The sequence below is a fragment of the Vigna radiata genome, unplaced genomic scaffold (assembly GCF_000741045.1).
Source record: "Vigna radiata var. radiata cultivar VC1973A unplaced genomic scaffold, Vradiata_ver6 scaffold_161, whole genome shotgun sequence".
Classification (NCBI taxonomy): Eukaryota; Viridiplantae; Streptophyta; class Magnoliopsida; order Fabales; family Fabaceae; genus Vigna; species Vigna radiata.
The window spans coordinates 860,984-876,099 of record NW_014542362.1 but is presented as its reverse complement, the minus strand read 5'-3'; the positions used below and the strand labels follow the sequence as shown (position 1 = coordinate 876,099).

General features: G+C 30.2%; 1 protein-coding gene across 2 annotated transcripts; it reads right to left on the bottom strand.

Annotated features, from left to right (window-relative positions):
- Positions 1–414: 414 nt before the first annotated feature.
- Positions 415–5,048, bottom strand: LOC106779751. Of its 2 annotated transcripts, none has more exons than XM_014667939.2 (2): positions 4,910–5,048; positions 415–1,813 (listed from the first exon to the last, which is right to left on the bottom strand). In XM_014667939.2, exon 2 carries the CDS (start codon positions 1,781–1,783, stop codon positions 560–562), a length of 1,224 nt encoding a protein of 407 aa, XP_014523425.1. In that variant the 5' UTR covers positions 1,784–1,813; positions 4,910–5,048; the 3' UTR covers positions 415–559. The 2 variants fall into 2 exon arrangements, with proteins under 2 accessions (XP_014523425.1, XP_014523426.1); XM_014667940.2 differs by lacking the exon at positions 4,910–5,048 and adding an exon at positions 4,801–4,904.
- Between the last annotated feature and the right edge of the window lie 10,068 nt (positions 5,049–15,116).

The following is a 15,116-nucleotide window of genomic DNA, read 5'->3' as shown; positions in this document are numbered from 1 at the left end:
ATGAAAAGTTATTGAAGAACAAATGCAGTTTCAAATCACCTAACTCATAATTGGAGAGGATTCTTTTAGAAAAAAAAGGTAATTGACAACTTCCCGAAAAAAAGTTCAAAAAAATATGCAAGTGGATAATAAATATGGGATTTCACTTTAGACATGTGATTATACCAATTAAAGTGAAGATATGTTCTTAAAATCCATTGAAACAAATGATGCAATTACAGGTTTTTCAAGCAAATTATTGGACGAGACAACATCATGCTAGATGTGACAAATGATGCTGCTATAAATTGAGGTAATAAGACAAGTGTCAGAAGAGAATTAAATTATGTTGGTGTCTAGAATTTAGAATGATAGTTGAGGGGCAAGATAGTATCTAGAATTTAGATTAATATTTTGTAACTGCTACCGATCTAATTTAAGAAACTCAAATAAAAGGATTTCATTGAACCAAATATCTAATAAAACGAGTTTAATGATAGATGGGTATCTCCATGAGCATATATAGATAGCAGAAGTACATATATATATATATATGAAAGAGTTTGGTATCTATTGGCACTCATCGTTGGTAGTAGTTGTTGTTGGTGGACCATCTTTGATCACGCCAACGTAATTGACGACCTGGGATCCTTCCAGATGAAGAAATGTCGCTCTGGTGATTAGTCTGAGTACCTTGTGAGGTCCGAGGCATCCTTGTTGACGATGTGACCTCAGAACTGAGGTCTCTATAAAACTGATGCTCCTCACGAGGTGTTCTTAAAGATGATAAATTTGTCCTCCATCTGGCAGTTCGATTAGCCTCTGCCTCCAGATCACGGGATGATAGAATTGGAACATTCGTTCTCACTCTACTACTCCTAGCAATTCTCTCCAGTTGATGTACTGAAGGTAAATTGGATCTCCATCTAGCCGATTGATTTGCCTGTGTATGATTTGATACCCTGTGCGTTATTCCAGACCTTCTGTCATATAATGGCACTCTGTGTCTGGAATTAGTAATCAAACTAGCCATTCGGCTAACATCTTCAATAGAGATAAAGATTTCATACAAGAATGAGGACATCAAGTCAGCAAAACCCCCCGTCAAAATGGCATTTCTATTGTATTCAACACCAGAACTTGAATGGATTGAGCTAAAAAGATCTTCCAAACTCCTTTCTTGTTCCATCCTTAACCAATCGCACTGACGCGAGGGATCCACATCCGATGGCCGAACAGAAGGATGCTCGGACCTAGCATGCTTCCTGAGTTCTGGGTATGTCCCCTGGAATTCACATGTTTCAGAAGAACAACTCCTTGGTTTTGAATTCATGTAGCTTCGAGCGGGATCCAAAAGCATATATCCATATATTTCTCCTCGGCAAAGAGGGCAAATGAGCTTTGGTTTTAACTGGCTCCCAAGATGAGATGGGTGCCCAGGCTCTGGCTGAACTTCTCGACCATGAGATACTCTGCTTGCGGCAGGAATTTCTTCCAGTACTTCTGATGAGAGATGAGAAGCAAAGGACTTGCAAAACTGGTCAAGGCAGTTGGAGTGGCGGTAACTGGTATTGCACATATAAGGACGGCAGCCCTTCTCGTGGGAAGAACATTTCAAAAGAACACCATTATGTGGAGGTTCCATGCAAATAGGACATCTAGCTTCTTCCCATTCTTTCATTTCATCAACTGATCCGGACAAATTCGTAGGCTTACGCATCTCAATATTTCTGGAGGTGGATGGGTAAGGAAATGATCGATTGCAATCAGTAGATGGGGACTTCACTCTTCTAACTTTTGGCATTTTGAAATTCAAGATAGCTAAACACAAGATCTGTAACATTTCAAACAATCAAAAAGTAAATGGATTACGTAAAGAAATACCAATTGTAATTCAATAATTAAAGCATAATAAGCTCCTTTATTTTGAAAAGATCCACTCTTCACATCATTAGAATTCTCTACCTCTTATCCAACCACTATTTGTTTACAAGATTGATTCGTATTGACAAATATTACGATTTTGAAGATTGCGTCCATTTACACGATTAGTTGGACCTAGAAAAGGTGCAAATTGACACCACCAATGACCATTGATCTAAAACAATAATGTATGTGGCATCGTGTATCTGTTTCATTAAGATATCACTTCATAATCAAATCTATTTTGTAAACACACACTAAAAGAGGATACCATGCTTGTCACTGACAACATTAAAGACAATCGTAACATTTTAAAATTTCAGAATATTGACTACTACTGCCCAAAATGTCAGTTGCCGCAGATACTCTTTCAGGAGAAAGACAAAAACTTAGTAGAGTTTGATACGACATAAATTAAACAAAAAGTCAAATGCATAAAATTTTATAAATTTCAAAGAAATGAGAAGGTACATAAAACATCAGAAGATATCACACAATTGAGTTTTCCAGTAAATCTCATGAATCAAAAAGTTAAAACTCTTCATTTTTCTTATCAATATTAATGCAACTTTATACATTAACAAGCTGTACATGCCCATAATTCCGTCATATTTCACAAACACGAATGAATAGCATATTAAAGTTATAAACAGAACATATAATAAATACTTGATCAAAAATTATGCCAGGGAACTTGTATTAACTACAATTACACACCAATTAAAACAGACTAAAGAACTTATTTTTGTTAATAAATACTTAATACTGAAGAGCACCGTGTCATCTGAAGCAGAAACATTAGCAAAAAATACATAGATCCACAAGGAAAAAACCATTCAGGTTCCAGCATCCCACCCATAAACTATTTTTCCGAGGAAAGAAGCATAAGTTCAAACTTTTACTACAATTTCAAAGTGCACTTGGAGATCCTGAAATTTGATTATGTACTAGAGATATCTACTGCTAATGCATGTCTCCAACAAAAGCCTCAAAATTTAATTTTACAAGGTATACTGAACAATAGATATTCTGTGGAAAATATTGAAGTGAGAATCAAAGGAAGAAAACCAAAGCTTAAGAACTAGTGGCTCTGCAATAGATGAATTGGTATGACAACATACAGCAACAAGCAGCTTTCACATTTCTCATGACAAAAAACAATATACCCAAGACAAGAAAAAAAAAAGATCATTGTTTATTACATAAAAAAGACACAAACAACACTCAGCATTCTTCTAAAACAATTCTGCATACCCCTATAAAACTATTATTTGATATACTATAATGGCTTCATCTAGTTATTGATCTATCATGGCAAAAACAGGAAAAAAGGGAGGAAAAGCTATCAACACCAACCGAAAACAAGGCTTCAGAAATAAACAAATGTTGGAAATTCAAGAGCTTGTTTGAAGTCCAACATAGTTTAAGAATGGGTCAGATGAAGATAATATAAGAAAACAGACCCCTATACCCAATTTCTTAAGGTTTTGGGTGAAAAGTGGATGTCATTTCATGTTCACTCCTGTAGTCTATTGCTAGGTCCAATGGTTACTCTCCAACTCCCCTGGACCCCAATATTAACAATTTGGCGGTTCCCTCTCTTAGATGTTTTTTCCTAGCCTTTACAGTCTTTCCCTCTCTTAGATGATTTTTCCTAGCCTTTACAGTCGTTCGGAATTGCATATAGAATTGCATATACCCAATTCAATAATATAGTTTATTCATAAGCATAATTTTATTGAGACTTTGAATTTGGTAGAAGCTTGAGCTATATAGGAACTGGCACAAAGGAAGTCCAAGGCAGAAAATAACCAACAGGCACTAGGGATTTTTAATACCTCAAAGTACACACCATACTGAATGAGTTAACAATACAAAAAGAAAACAAAATAAATATTTGACTATATACTGTTATTTTTCCCAAAACTAACAAATCCAGAATAATAACATCACAATAGATGCAAAAGAGTATGATGTTCAACTAACATAGCTCTAAGACTTGTGCTGATAAGGGTCCCAGAGACCAACAACTAGTTATTGTTTTAGCATCCCTTTATCAAGTTAGACAACTGATATTCACATGTTTTTATTACAGTAATCCGATGAACCATTCTAGTGTTGCCCTAATGTCTTCGGCAGGTTTTTTTGGTGTCTTTAACTTTAGTTAAGAAAATTAAATCTCCTATATTATTTTATTCTATAAATTTCTCACTTCTCAGCCAACTCAAATATGAAAGTTTGAACTTCTGTTGTGCTTTCCCAAATAATCATTTTTTTTAACTTCCACACTTTAGTCTTCCAACCACCAAAAGTTTACTCTTGACAAAGTACAGACACAAAATTGATAACTCTCTCTAGGATCACATTCTTACTTGGGGACAACAGTACTAACATGCATGTTACTGGCACCGATCCTCTGTTATCCTTACATCCATGTTTTCCACACAATGTATTCTTTAAACATAAGGACATTTACAATGTAAAGTGCCTTTCGGGACCCTTCTAATACGGAGTAGCTTTAGTGTTAGGACATGAGATTCTTTAATTCTCGGTACCAGTTGCATCATTAAGATTATTTGCTGAGAAGCCATGATGAAATTGGAAGTATTAATCCATTACAAAGAAATTCAATCAATTGGGTTTTATTGATTGCCTTTGGGAAGTAAGAACCACAGTTAGCGATTCAGACTCTAACTAAGTAACAGCTTAAAAATCTTATGTTAAGAACGCAAAAGCACATTAACGACGAAACAGAATTGAACAAAAATGAAATTAAAAAGAAATATGCTATAAAAATGTTTCAAGATTGCATGTTGCAATTGAATTGATTAATCAGACAAATACGCTCAAAATTTGACAGCAATTGATCTAGCATAAAGAATCGAACCAAACTCTGACCTAATTTGTTTAGGCAGCATCAGAGAGGAATAGAAGATCAAAACAAACAACTAGAAAAAATGAATAATATTAATTTGTAGAATGAGAGAGTAAAAGAGTATGGGTTAACCTGAAAGTGGCGGTGGAGAATACAACTATTAGAGATCAGAGATTAGCGATGAACAGCAAAATAAAAAGGGTTCCTTTAGTTTTAAAATTGAGAATAGAGACCAGAATTTTCCAATTCCTGATTCGATTTAAATGGAATTTAAAAGCACATTTATGTAGCTATAAACTTATTTCAGTTGGCCTTTTCTTGTGTCCTCATCTTCCGTTATTATATTGTGATAATAATAATTATATAATAATTAAGTTTATGAATTTATGTATCACTAGATACTCAAAATTTTCATATTTTTTAATTAATTCTGTAATATTTAAATTTTTCTTTGATTGGATAACTTGATTATAATTATCTTGCTTTCTTATCTTTATATGTTGATTTTGTATTAATCTCAACTTGATACCTAAAGACAAGAAATAAGATGATAGGACCAGTAAAACTCATATTATCTAATTAATAAAAAATATTAAACATTACATATTCAATTTTAAATAATATAAAAATATTGAATATTAAGTAATAACAAATAAATTAAAAATTCATAAATTTATAAAAAAATTAAAACTTAATAAATCATAATAATAATAATAATAATAATAATAATAATAATAATAATAATTTCCATATTTTTTTTATCATACAACGGAATGATATTATTTTTTAATTATCACATTATCTTATCTTATAATAATGTAATACTATCACAATCTTATAAAAGAAAACAAAAAATCTACATAAAACATTTATGCCAGAGTTATGGTACTTTTTATAAATATAGGTTAGCTTAAATACATTAGAAAATACAAAAATTTAAAACCGGAAAAAATGTAAATGATAATTGTATTTTGAAAAAGAAAAATTATTATTAAACTTTTTTTTAAATAATATCATACTAGACATGTGAATTTTGACATCACACAATCTATCAATAATTTCATATCACCTGAAAATTTATTAAAATAAAATATATATAAAAAATAAAATATAAAATTACACTAAATTTATGATTTATAATATATAGATAAATTATATCTATTATAAGAACATCTAAATAAATATATAGAAATAAAATATTAAAATTACATATATTATTTTTTTTATAAATAAAAGTTAAATTAATTAATTTATTATTATAAAAATTTTGTCAGAAAAAAAAAACATAAAAAAAAATTAAAGTGAAAAATAGTACATAAATGAAAAAATGTCATCTTTTTCAAAAACTTTATAAATTTACTCATTAATAAAAAAACCATAATAAATTAAAAAATAATTACTCTTCAACAAAATAATATAAAAGTTCTTCTTCCAAATATATTTCAAATATAAATAGTTCCATAAATTCACTGTAAATATAAATACGTATTTTAAGAAAAATAAAAAATTATCAACATATTAATCTCAACTTCTCTTAAAATCAAATTATCTGAAACCAAAGAGTATTATTGTCTTTTTCATACTGAATTCACATGTGAATTTTCATTTGGTGGACTCATTGGTGACAGAATATATTCCAAACAGATCTCCAAGGTATTTTTTATTATATAAAATTTGATCAATTGCAATTTCTCATCTTGATCTCTTAGGGACTAATTGAGAGAACTTTTATACATACAATCTAGCCAAAATTATAAATTAATAATGTAATTATTATTTAATTTCTTTCATTATTTTGTTAAAAACTATATTTTAAAATGATAAATTATTTGACTCTTTAAAAACATAAAATTTGAGATATTTTATTGTGTTTAAAGAATAATTTATCCAAATCCATATGTACCTTTGTATACTTTATAAAAAATGTCTATTTAAAAATAAAATTTCAGTAATGTGGCTCACAAATCTATTTAATACTTTTATAATCATATTTAAAATAATACAATGTTTCGAATTAAGAAATATATTTCTCATGGTAAAACTGGGTTTTCATGATTAAATTCAAAGTTATCATTCCATTATAATTTAGAATATTAATAAATTTTCCAAAATTAATAAAAAGTAAATTTATAATGTATAGACTTAACATATTTATACTATTAAGTGTTATTGTGACTCAAGATAATTTCATATAATATATATTATATTTTTAATAAATAGAAGATCTATATAATATAAAAATTATATGTTTATGTAATAATTATACTCTAATCATTCATCAATAATATGAAGGTAAGCTAGTATAAATTTAAATCATACTATAATTTTTGATGTTCTAAACATTAAAAAAAGAAATCACATATCATTACACAAACCACACATTACATTTAATAACCATGAATATCACAAATACAAAAGTCTCATTGCTCTTTCATACACAAATATACATGTGGCACAATATCTGAAAAACTTAATGTATTCAATAAATCTGAGACTATGCACTTGCCATACTTATTCCTGTCTCACAAGGGTTATAATTATATTATGATGATTTGACCCACTTTACCAAATCTATAAATAAGAACATTTTTTTACAATCTCATCCTAAATATATTTTTTTACATGGTCAAATACGTAGTAGAATTAGGATAATCTCACTTTAACTTTAACATCAGTTCACTCCATATATCGCCAAACATAGTAGCATTCCCACCTTAGGAATCACTACCCTCTCCATATTGTTTATATGAAACCATCATAAAATTTCAACTAGATGCAACATTCACACAAAATATGCCTTTTCTTTTTCACATATAAATCATACATTATCAGTTGAATACGACATTCCAAACAATACCCCATAAAACAATTCACAAACCTACTTACCGAGTACACTTGCTCACTAACGAGTTACCCCTTGGAATGTACTCGCTCAACGACCATGTGACTCACCCAACGAGCCAAGCATTGGAACCAAATACATATGAATTCACTCAGCGAAGGCAGACTCGCTTAGCGACCAACCTCCCTTACATCTGCCAAAACTTGAATTTCACTCTCTCTCGATGACCCATTCACTAGCCCAACAACTCGGGCCTTGGGAACTTATTTAAATCAAGCTTGTCCAGTGAACTTTAGCTTGTCTAGCAAGTGAAAGGTCTTGAAGTTCTCTTTAATCTTACTTTCAACGCTCGCTCAGAGGTTTCACTTGCCCAACAAATTTGCATAAACTAGAAACATAACTTTGCATATCACATTATACCATTGGCTTTAATAAGTATTTTGTTAGAATCGCATAGCATAATATTCACATTTGAACAAAAATCAAAAGGAAGTGAATTAGTTTCTTTAATACAATTGTGCTTTTAAAAGTTTTTCCTTTTTTATGAACTGGTTTGACAATTAAAATTGATTCCTTTTAAATAACAACTAGAGAAATAAAGCGTATAGGAAAAGAGAGATTTGCATAGATAATTTTATACTAGTTCGGATCAAAAGATCATACGTCTAATTGTTAATCTCTTAAGCCAACCACTCAAAAATAACCACAACTTAAAATCATAAAAAATAAATTTTAAGACTAGAAAACCTTTCTTGAAGGCACAAGAGATGAACAACACATTCCTAAAATCGCATAAGGAATGAAAACACCTCCTTTGAATCATACAAAGAATGAAAACTTTTCCTATCACTATCAACAACACCCAATCACTCAAGATACATTTAGTGAAAGTTATCGCTCTACCCACACTAGGTTTTTCAAAGCCCTTTTTCACAACCACAAAGAGTTTATCTAGTAGTCACAACTCTAAATTTCTGAGTGAAAAAGTTATTTTGGAAAGTAGGTTTCGCTAAAATATATAAACTCTATGTTTTGAAAATTAAGCCAAAAACCTGAAGAGTTTGATCGCAACTGCCACTGATAATTGATTATCACATAAACTTTTTCAAAAAAATATTTTCTCATTGTGATAACTAATTACTAACACTTATAATCGATTATCACATATACTCTTTTGAAAAACTTGATTTTAATTGGATAATCGATAAAGGTTTTTATGATAAATCGATTATCATAGAGGTTTTTTTGATAAATAAAACTTTTCCTGTGTGTTTTCTTGTTTGGGTTACCTTTTAACTCTTAACCTACTAATTTATACAATATACATAGATTACAAGATTTCAACAACTAAACTCTTAAATCTTTATTGTATTCAAGCATTCTTTAAGTCTTCAACAGCTCTTCATGAGTCATCATCATCATCAAAACTCTTTAAAACGAACCGTAAGTAGCCAAGGATACAAACTCATATTTATCCTCAATTTTCACTAATTAAATAACAAATTTACCACAACCATGTTCAATACATGATTAATAAATCAAGCAATTTAAAACCAAACAATCTATGCATTCCATCAAAGATCAACATACACACAATTTAAACAAGGTAAATCAAATTGTACAAAAATAATACTAGCTTCTATTGCATGGATGGATGCTCCTAAACTAAAAAGGTGTTTCACACAGGATGGTCTACTTGCACACAAAGAACTCTAATAAACAATGAGAACACACCCTTACAATCCTAATTGAACATACATTCGCCTTGAACTCTTTAACATCACATACAAACCCTTATAACCTCTCATGCAATAGATTTACTAATCATACTCAAAAGAAGAACAAAACAAATGAACTCACTCTGTTCAAAATTATGATAAAGGTAGGATTTTAAACCTCAACACTAGGAATTTTGTGGTGTGCTCCAATATTCAAATAGATGAATAATAGAGTAAGAGATCAAGAGAAAAGTTTTATAAAAAATTTGTAGGGAAATGGTTCTTATAAATAAAACTTAGTTAATAAAAAATATCATTTATAGTTTAACTTTTAGTAATAAAATAATTTAGCATCGTCTTTTTAAGACAACTACTATTCTTATTTATTTTCTAGGTCTTTACAAAAATTTTAAGACGAGATTTTAAAATATGTTGCAATATGTAATATCCATTTTAATACTATAAAACTATTAAATAAAATGTTACAAGGATGAGATCTAACAAGGAAACCTAGAGATTTCTTTAGGACAAGGTTTACACCTGATTAATGGAAGGACATTCCCCCTAAGCTCACATCATTTAAGATGATCATTGCAAAAGAGAAAACAAACACACATGAATAGGCTAAGACAAAAGAGTAAGCTAATATTATAAAAGAATCAAATAATGTAAATATAAAACATCATATAACACAATTCATTTCTAAACTAAATAAAACCTAAACATATAGATAAATTCTAGACATCACCAAATCCAGATATATAAATCGATGTCAGACTATGATAAGTTGTACACTTGTAGTGGTGGAAAAGTTGTCCACCCCCCCCCCCCCCTCTCAAGCTATCACATAAGATTAGTTTGCGAACAGTTTATGGACAAAGAGATACCAAAATACCAGACCATAGACTAAGACCTTTTACTACTAATCACCACATAATCTCCTTCTCTACCTAAGATTGAGTGATTATTGGAGCGTCAAGATAACTTCCAAGGGTAAGTCCCTACATCAATACATACACTAAAGGGCACCACCATGGAATCTCTCCATGGGAGTCATGGAATTACATCGATCTTCCATGCACATTATCAATACCTACTCATCCTCATCATACATCATACAATTCAATAGATAGTGCCAAACATGTATCAAAGTACTGATACAACTTAAACCTAACAAGGAATAAGAGAAAAGAAGACACAAAATAAAATTGAACACAGGGTGCCCAATGCTACACTTGCCTAGCGAGTATATCCCTTCTCTTAGTGCCCAAAATCCACTGGAAAAGTGGCGTTCAATCCAAAAAGGAGCACTCAGCGCCCTAGAGCACAGAGGCTCTCTATTTTAGCAGCCTTAAGTGCCATAAAGGGTTGCTCAATGCCATACCATAACGCAACAAACTGAAGACTAGCTTTAGTTTCCCTCAATACCTATCCAAATTATCAAAATTACATCCTAGACATTGGAAATGATTCAAAAACAGATTTATAACTTGAATTAGATACCAATTTGGTGATTTGGTCCAGAATCAAGGTTCAACCGATCAACCTATAACTCATAACTCATGAATTAAAATTCTAATGCTTTAAACCATATTTTCAATACACAAACTAACCAACTAAGTCCTAAGTGACCTCAAGATAAATACCAAACAACAACTTTACTTATAAAACCATTCCTCCAAGATGTCACTTATTAAAACCCCAAAACAAATGGACTAAAAGTAACTTATAAAACTCAACATATTAACTACTTACCATCACAAGTTCAAAATTATGGTTAATTAAGGTTCCAAACAAGTTTAAAATGATCTAAAAACATACCTCAAACATTAGTTATGTAACGCCTAGATTTCCAAGGTGTCACGGGTTATTCAAAAACCGGTAAATTTCAAAACTTTGTCATAGCACGGAAATGTATTTTCAAAATCTCAACATTTAAACGTACATAATTTATTCAAAAGATAATAGTTCCAAAATACTTGTATAATGAAAATAATGAAGGAAATAAAATAACTCCAATTACATTGCCCTAAAGTTCAAACGCAATAACTTTAAATAAAAATCCCAAGTTTGTCCCCCGTAATCTTTCAAATCTATCATGCCTTAGCACCATTTGCAACATCATCTACTCACATATAACACATTATACGATCATCGTCAATAATTTCATTCACAACACACAAACACATATGAGGTAAGCTAGTGATAAATAATCATAATAATAATAAGATATAAACACACTACATATATCAACCATAAACCACCCTATACCCAATGGTAATAGTAATAATACTTTTAATCCTCTAACATGACAACTTAATCACAATGAATTACTCAGTTCTCGATCCTCGATCTTCAATCTTCAATCCTTGATTACTTGACCCTTGGAGTCATTACTAACATCTCACACATAGACCCCTAGTTTATCCATTCATTAGCGTATATACTAATTACATATTATAACTGTTAAAGTGACACCACTACTCACATAGCATCACTTGGAGCATCTTCAATACCATGTTCATCATCATAGATACATCACCATCATGATTATCTTAGTCATGAATAACACCATAAGCATCATCGTACCATGAACACCATAGTGGAAAGAGTTTGTCCCACTCTTGTACCTTACCTCACCCATCTGTAGCCGCTCCTACAAATCAATTTGTAGCCTCCCCTATGGATATACTCGAGTAGTCCCGCAATCCAGCTAAGGAACATGTAATCCTACCACACAAGGACAAGGAAAACACCATCACCCCCACACAAGAAAGGTTCAATACCCAAACAACCCTTCTTATGCACACAAGGCAAAAGGAAGCACTTATCCGTAGATAGAATCATGATTTACTAGGTATAGCTAGTAGACCTATCTATCACATGCTCACCAACGACATACTCAAGTACATTCTAACACTCACTCATGCTCCAACCTCAACGACAGGTCAAATCTCACCCTAAACATAACCATTAATCTCATTATCTTTTTATTATCACATTCTACAGCTCCTCAAGCTTGGTCCCCGTCCATTCTTTATCAAAATGCACTTTTCCAGCAAAAATACAATTGATTATCATACGTGATAATCGATTGTTCCCGAAACGCTCACATTTACACAAAATACCCTATAATAATCAATTATCACTTAAGATAATCGATTATCTCAATGGTTCTGATACAACAAATTTTTAGATTCATCACATATGAAAGGATAATTGATTTTCATCCCAGAAAATCGATTATTCCCGAAATCATACTCAAAACCAATGCGTAAATAATCGATTATGACTGATATTGATTATTGTCAAATCGAAACATATCCTGGACAGGATTCAAGTGTTCAAAACATACATACATCAAGCCTAGATCACGAGAAATCAAACCCAATATATCATGCATGTATTCAGACCTCATACACCCTTACATACAAATCTCTAATACATACATTAAATCACTTGGATCATCCAAAACTCATCATTATGTAAATTATAACTCAAACAAACACAATATTCTACATATGATTATCATATCATCTTTATAACATATATTTGCATGGTCCCCCAAACATCATGACTTTATTCCCCCTTAAAGCATCAATACCTATTATGGGATAACCCAACACAAACATTATATAACCCTATCATCATGCAGAACATATTCTCATTCATACACCTGTATCAAAACAACATTAACTTTCAAAATAATCAAGAGCAAACCCTATTCATCATACAAACAACAAGAAAACAAATAAAGGTAAGTTTTTTCATACCTTGGTCAATGTTAGGGCCTTATCTATACTACAAAAATACCACAAATCTTCCCTTACACTTAGGATTTTTGTTGCTCTTTCTCTTCTCTCCCAACGTCTCTCTCATATGCTTCTCTCTTTGATTTAGAGTTTCTAGGGTTTCTAAATACAAATACCTCATCTCTCTCTATATTTTAATATTTATAAATCAACCCAACTCTATCTTTAATATTTTCTCACTTATAAAATATATTTTAAAAACTAATTCTATCTAAATATTTATTCTCCTTCTATCTCACGTTCCACTATCTATCTTTTATTTTATTTAATATAGTTCACACACTTTTACTTCCTACTTTCTTTTATTATATTTTAAAAACACATTTATTTAATTTCCACACTAATTAAATAAAAGTAAAAGACAATTTTGACCCTAAGCAAATTACAAATAAAACAAAGGTTTTCATTAACTTTCTTTCTCCTTAGAATTGAACACACACTCATTCAATCCTAAACTACCCTTCCTACCATCAAACCAACACATCATATTGGTAGTATCAAATACACACAAATCACCAATTTAATAACATATCAATCATTTGTAACACTTTATCAATAATAACATTAAATAATAAGCATATCAATTATAATTTTAAGCAACATCTAAACATTAAGCCCAATTACCAAACAATAATCCTCAAGTCTCAAAATCATTTTTTCCTAATTATTACATTTCTCTCGGGTCTTACAAGTTATCTCTCCAAAGTCCATCTTCTAGAAATTCACCTATCAAAACCTTAAGTTAGACTAAAAGTCAATCCAACAACACTCTTCATTTTCTACTTTCAACTCTACATTAGATTTATACCTATTAAACTTCAAAGTAATAGCATCCAAAGAGAGTCAGCATGCAAGGAAAACAAAACTAACCAAAGAAAGAAGCAGAAAACCTTTTATCTGAAAAACTGATCGATTAGACTTGAAGATCTCGCAGCAAGGATCACTTAGGTGGTATCTGATATTCAAACAAATTAATGGGAAATGAGGACCCATAAAGAGAAGTCAGATAATTCTAAAAAAAGTAAGTTTATAAAGATAGTGAGTTTTAAAATAATGAAACTCGAAACCATTTAATATTAAAATAATCGAACTTTACTATTTTTAAACCATTATCACTTTTAAAATATCATTTTCTAGATAATATTTTTCTCAAAGTCTCGTAACAAGCCTAATACATATAGCTTACTCTAAAATTTAATTAACTCTATTAGAATTTTTCGTTTAATTTATATTCGTTATATTTAAAAATGTAACATATTAACTATAATGTAATTGAAGTTTATAAAAGTTGAAATTAAAAGAAGTAGAAATGTTAGTGTTGCATATAAATAAATAAAAATCGAAGGATTTAATTCTATAAAAGTTGCATCCACCTATCCTAAATCTAAACTTTTTATATGACATAAAATAGATATTCCATGTAATGTGCTTTTAATATATAATCATATTTAAATAAAATAACAAGTCATTTAATCGTATATTTATAAGTTTTTATTTATTTATTTATAAATTATAACGAACCTTATTTTAATAATTAAATTATAATTATACTACCTCATACACGCATATTTAACTTCTTATATTTAATTTAGAAAATCAAAAAAAAGCTAAAATTCCATTAAACGAGTTTTCTGTTTTATTTATTTTTCTTGTATATCTTTTATGTTTTCAGTAGAAGTTTATTAATCTTTATCTTTTCTCTTATCTGAAACAATATTGTTCAAGTTAATACTTGTCAAACAGTTTTGTTTACTCTCTTTCTAAGAAACAGTTCTTCAACTTACTTTTCAAAAACACAACCAAATACTAAAATTAGTATTTATTCACTTTTTTTAAAGACTATGCTAGAAACGAGAAAAAACATTGAATGACAAGTATTGCTACTTTTGTAATTTTTCAGAGATTATTTGCAAAAAAATATATCTTTAACATAAAGAAATTTTCTCATATTGTGCTTTTTTCTTTCT

What these genes read in the sequence shown, in the direction of transcription:
- LOC106779751 (XM_014667939.2), bottom strand. Translation starts at nt 1,783, where the DNA reads ATGCCAAAAGTTAGAAGAGTGAAGTCCCCATCTACTGATTGCAATCGA.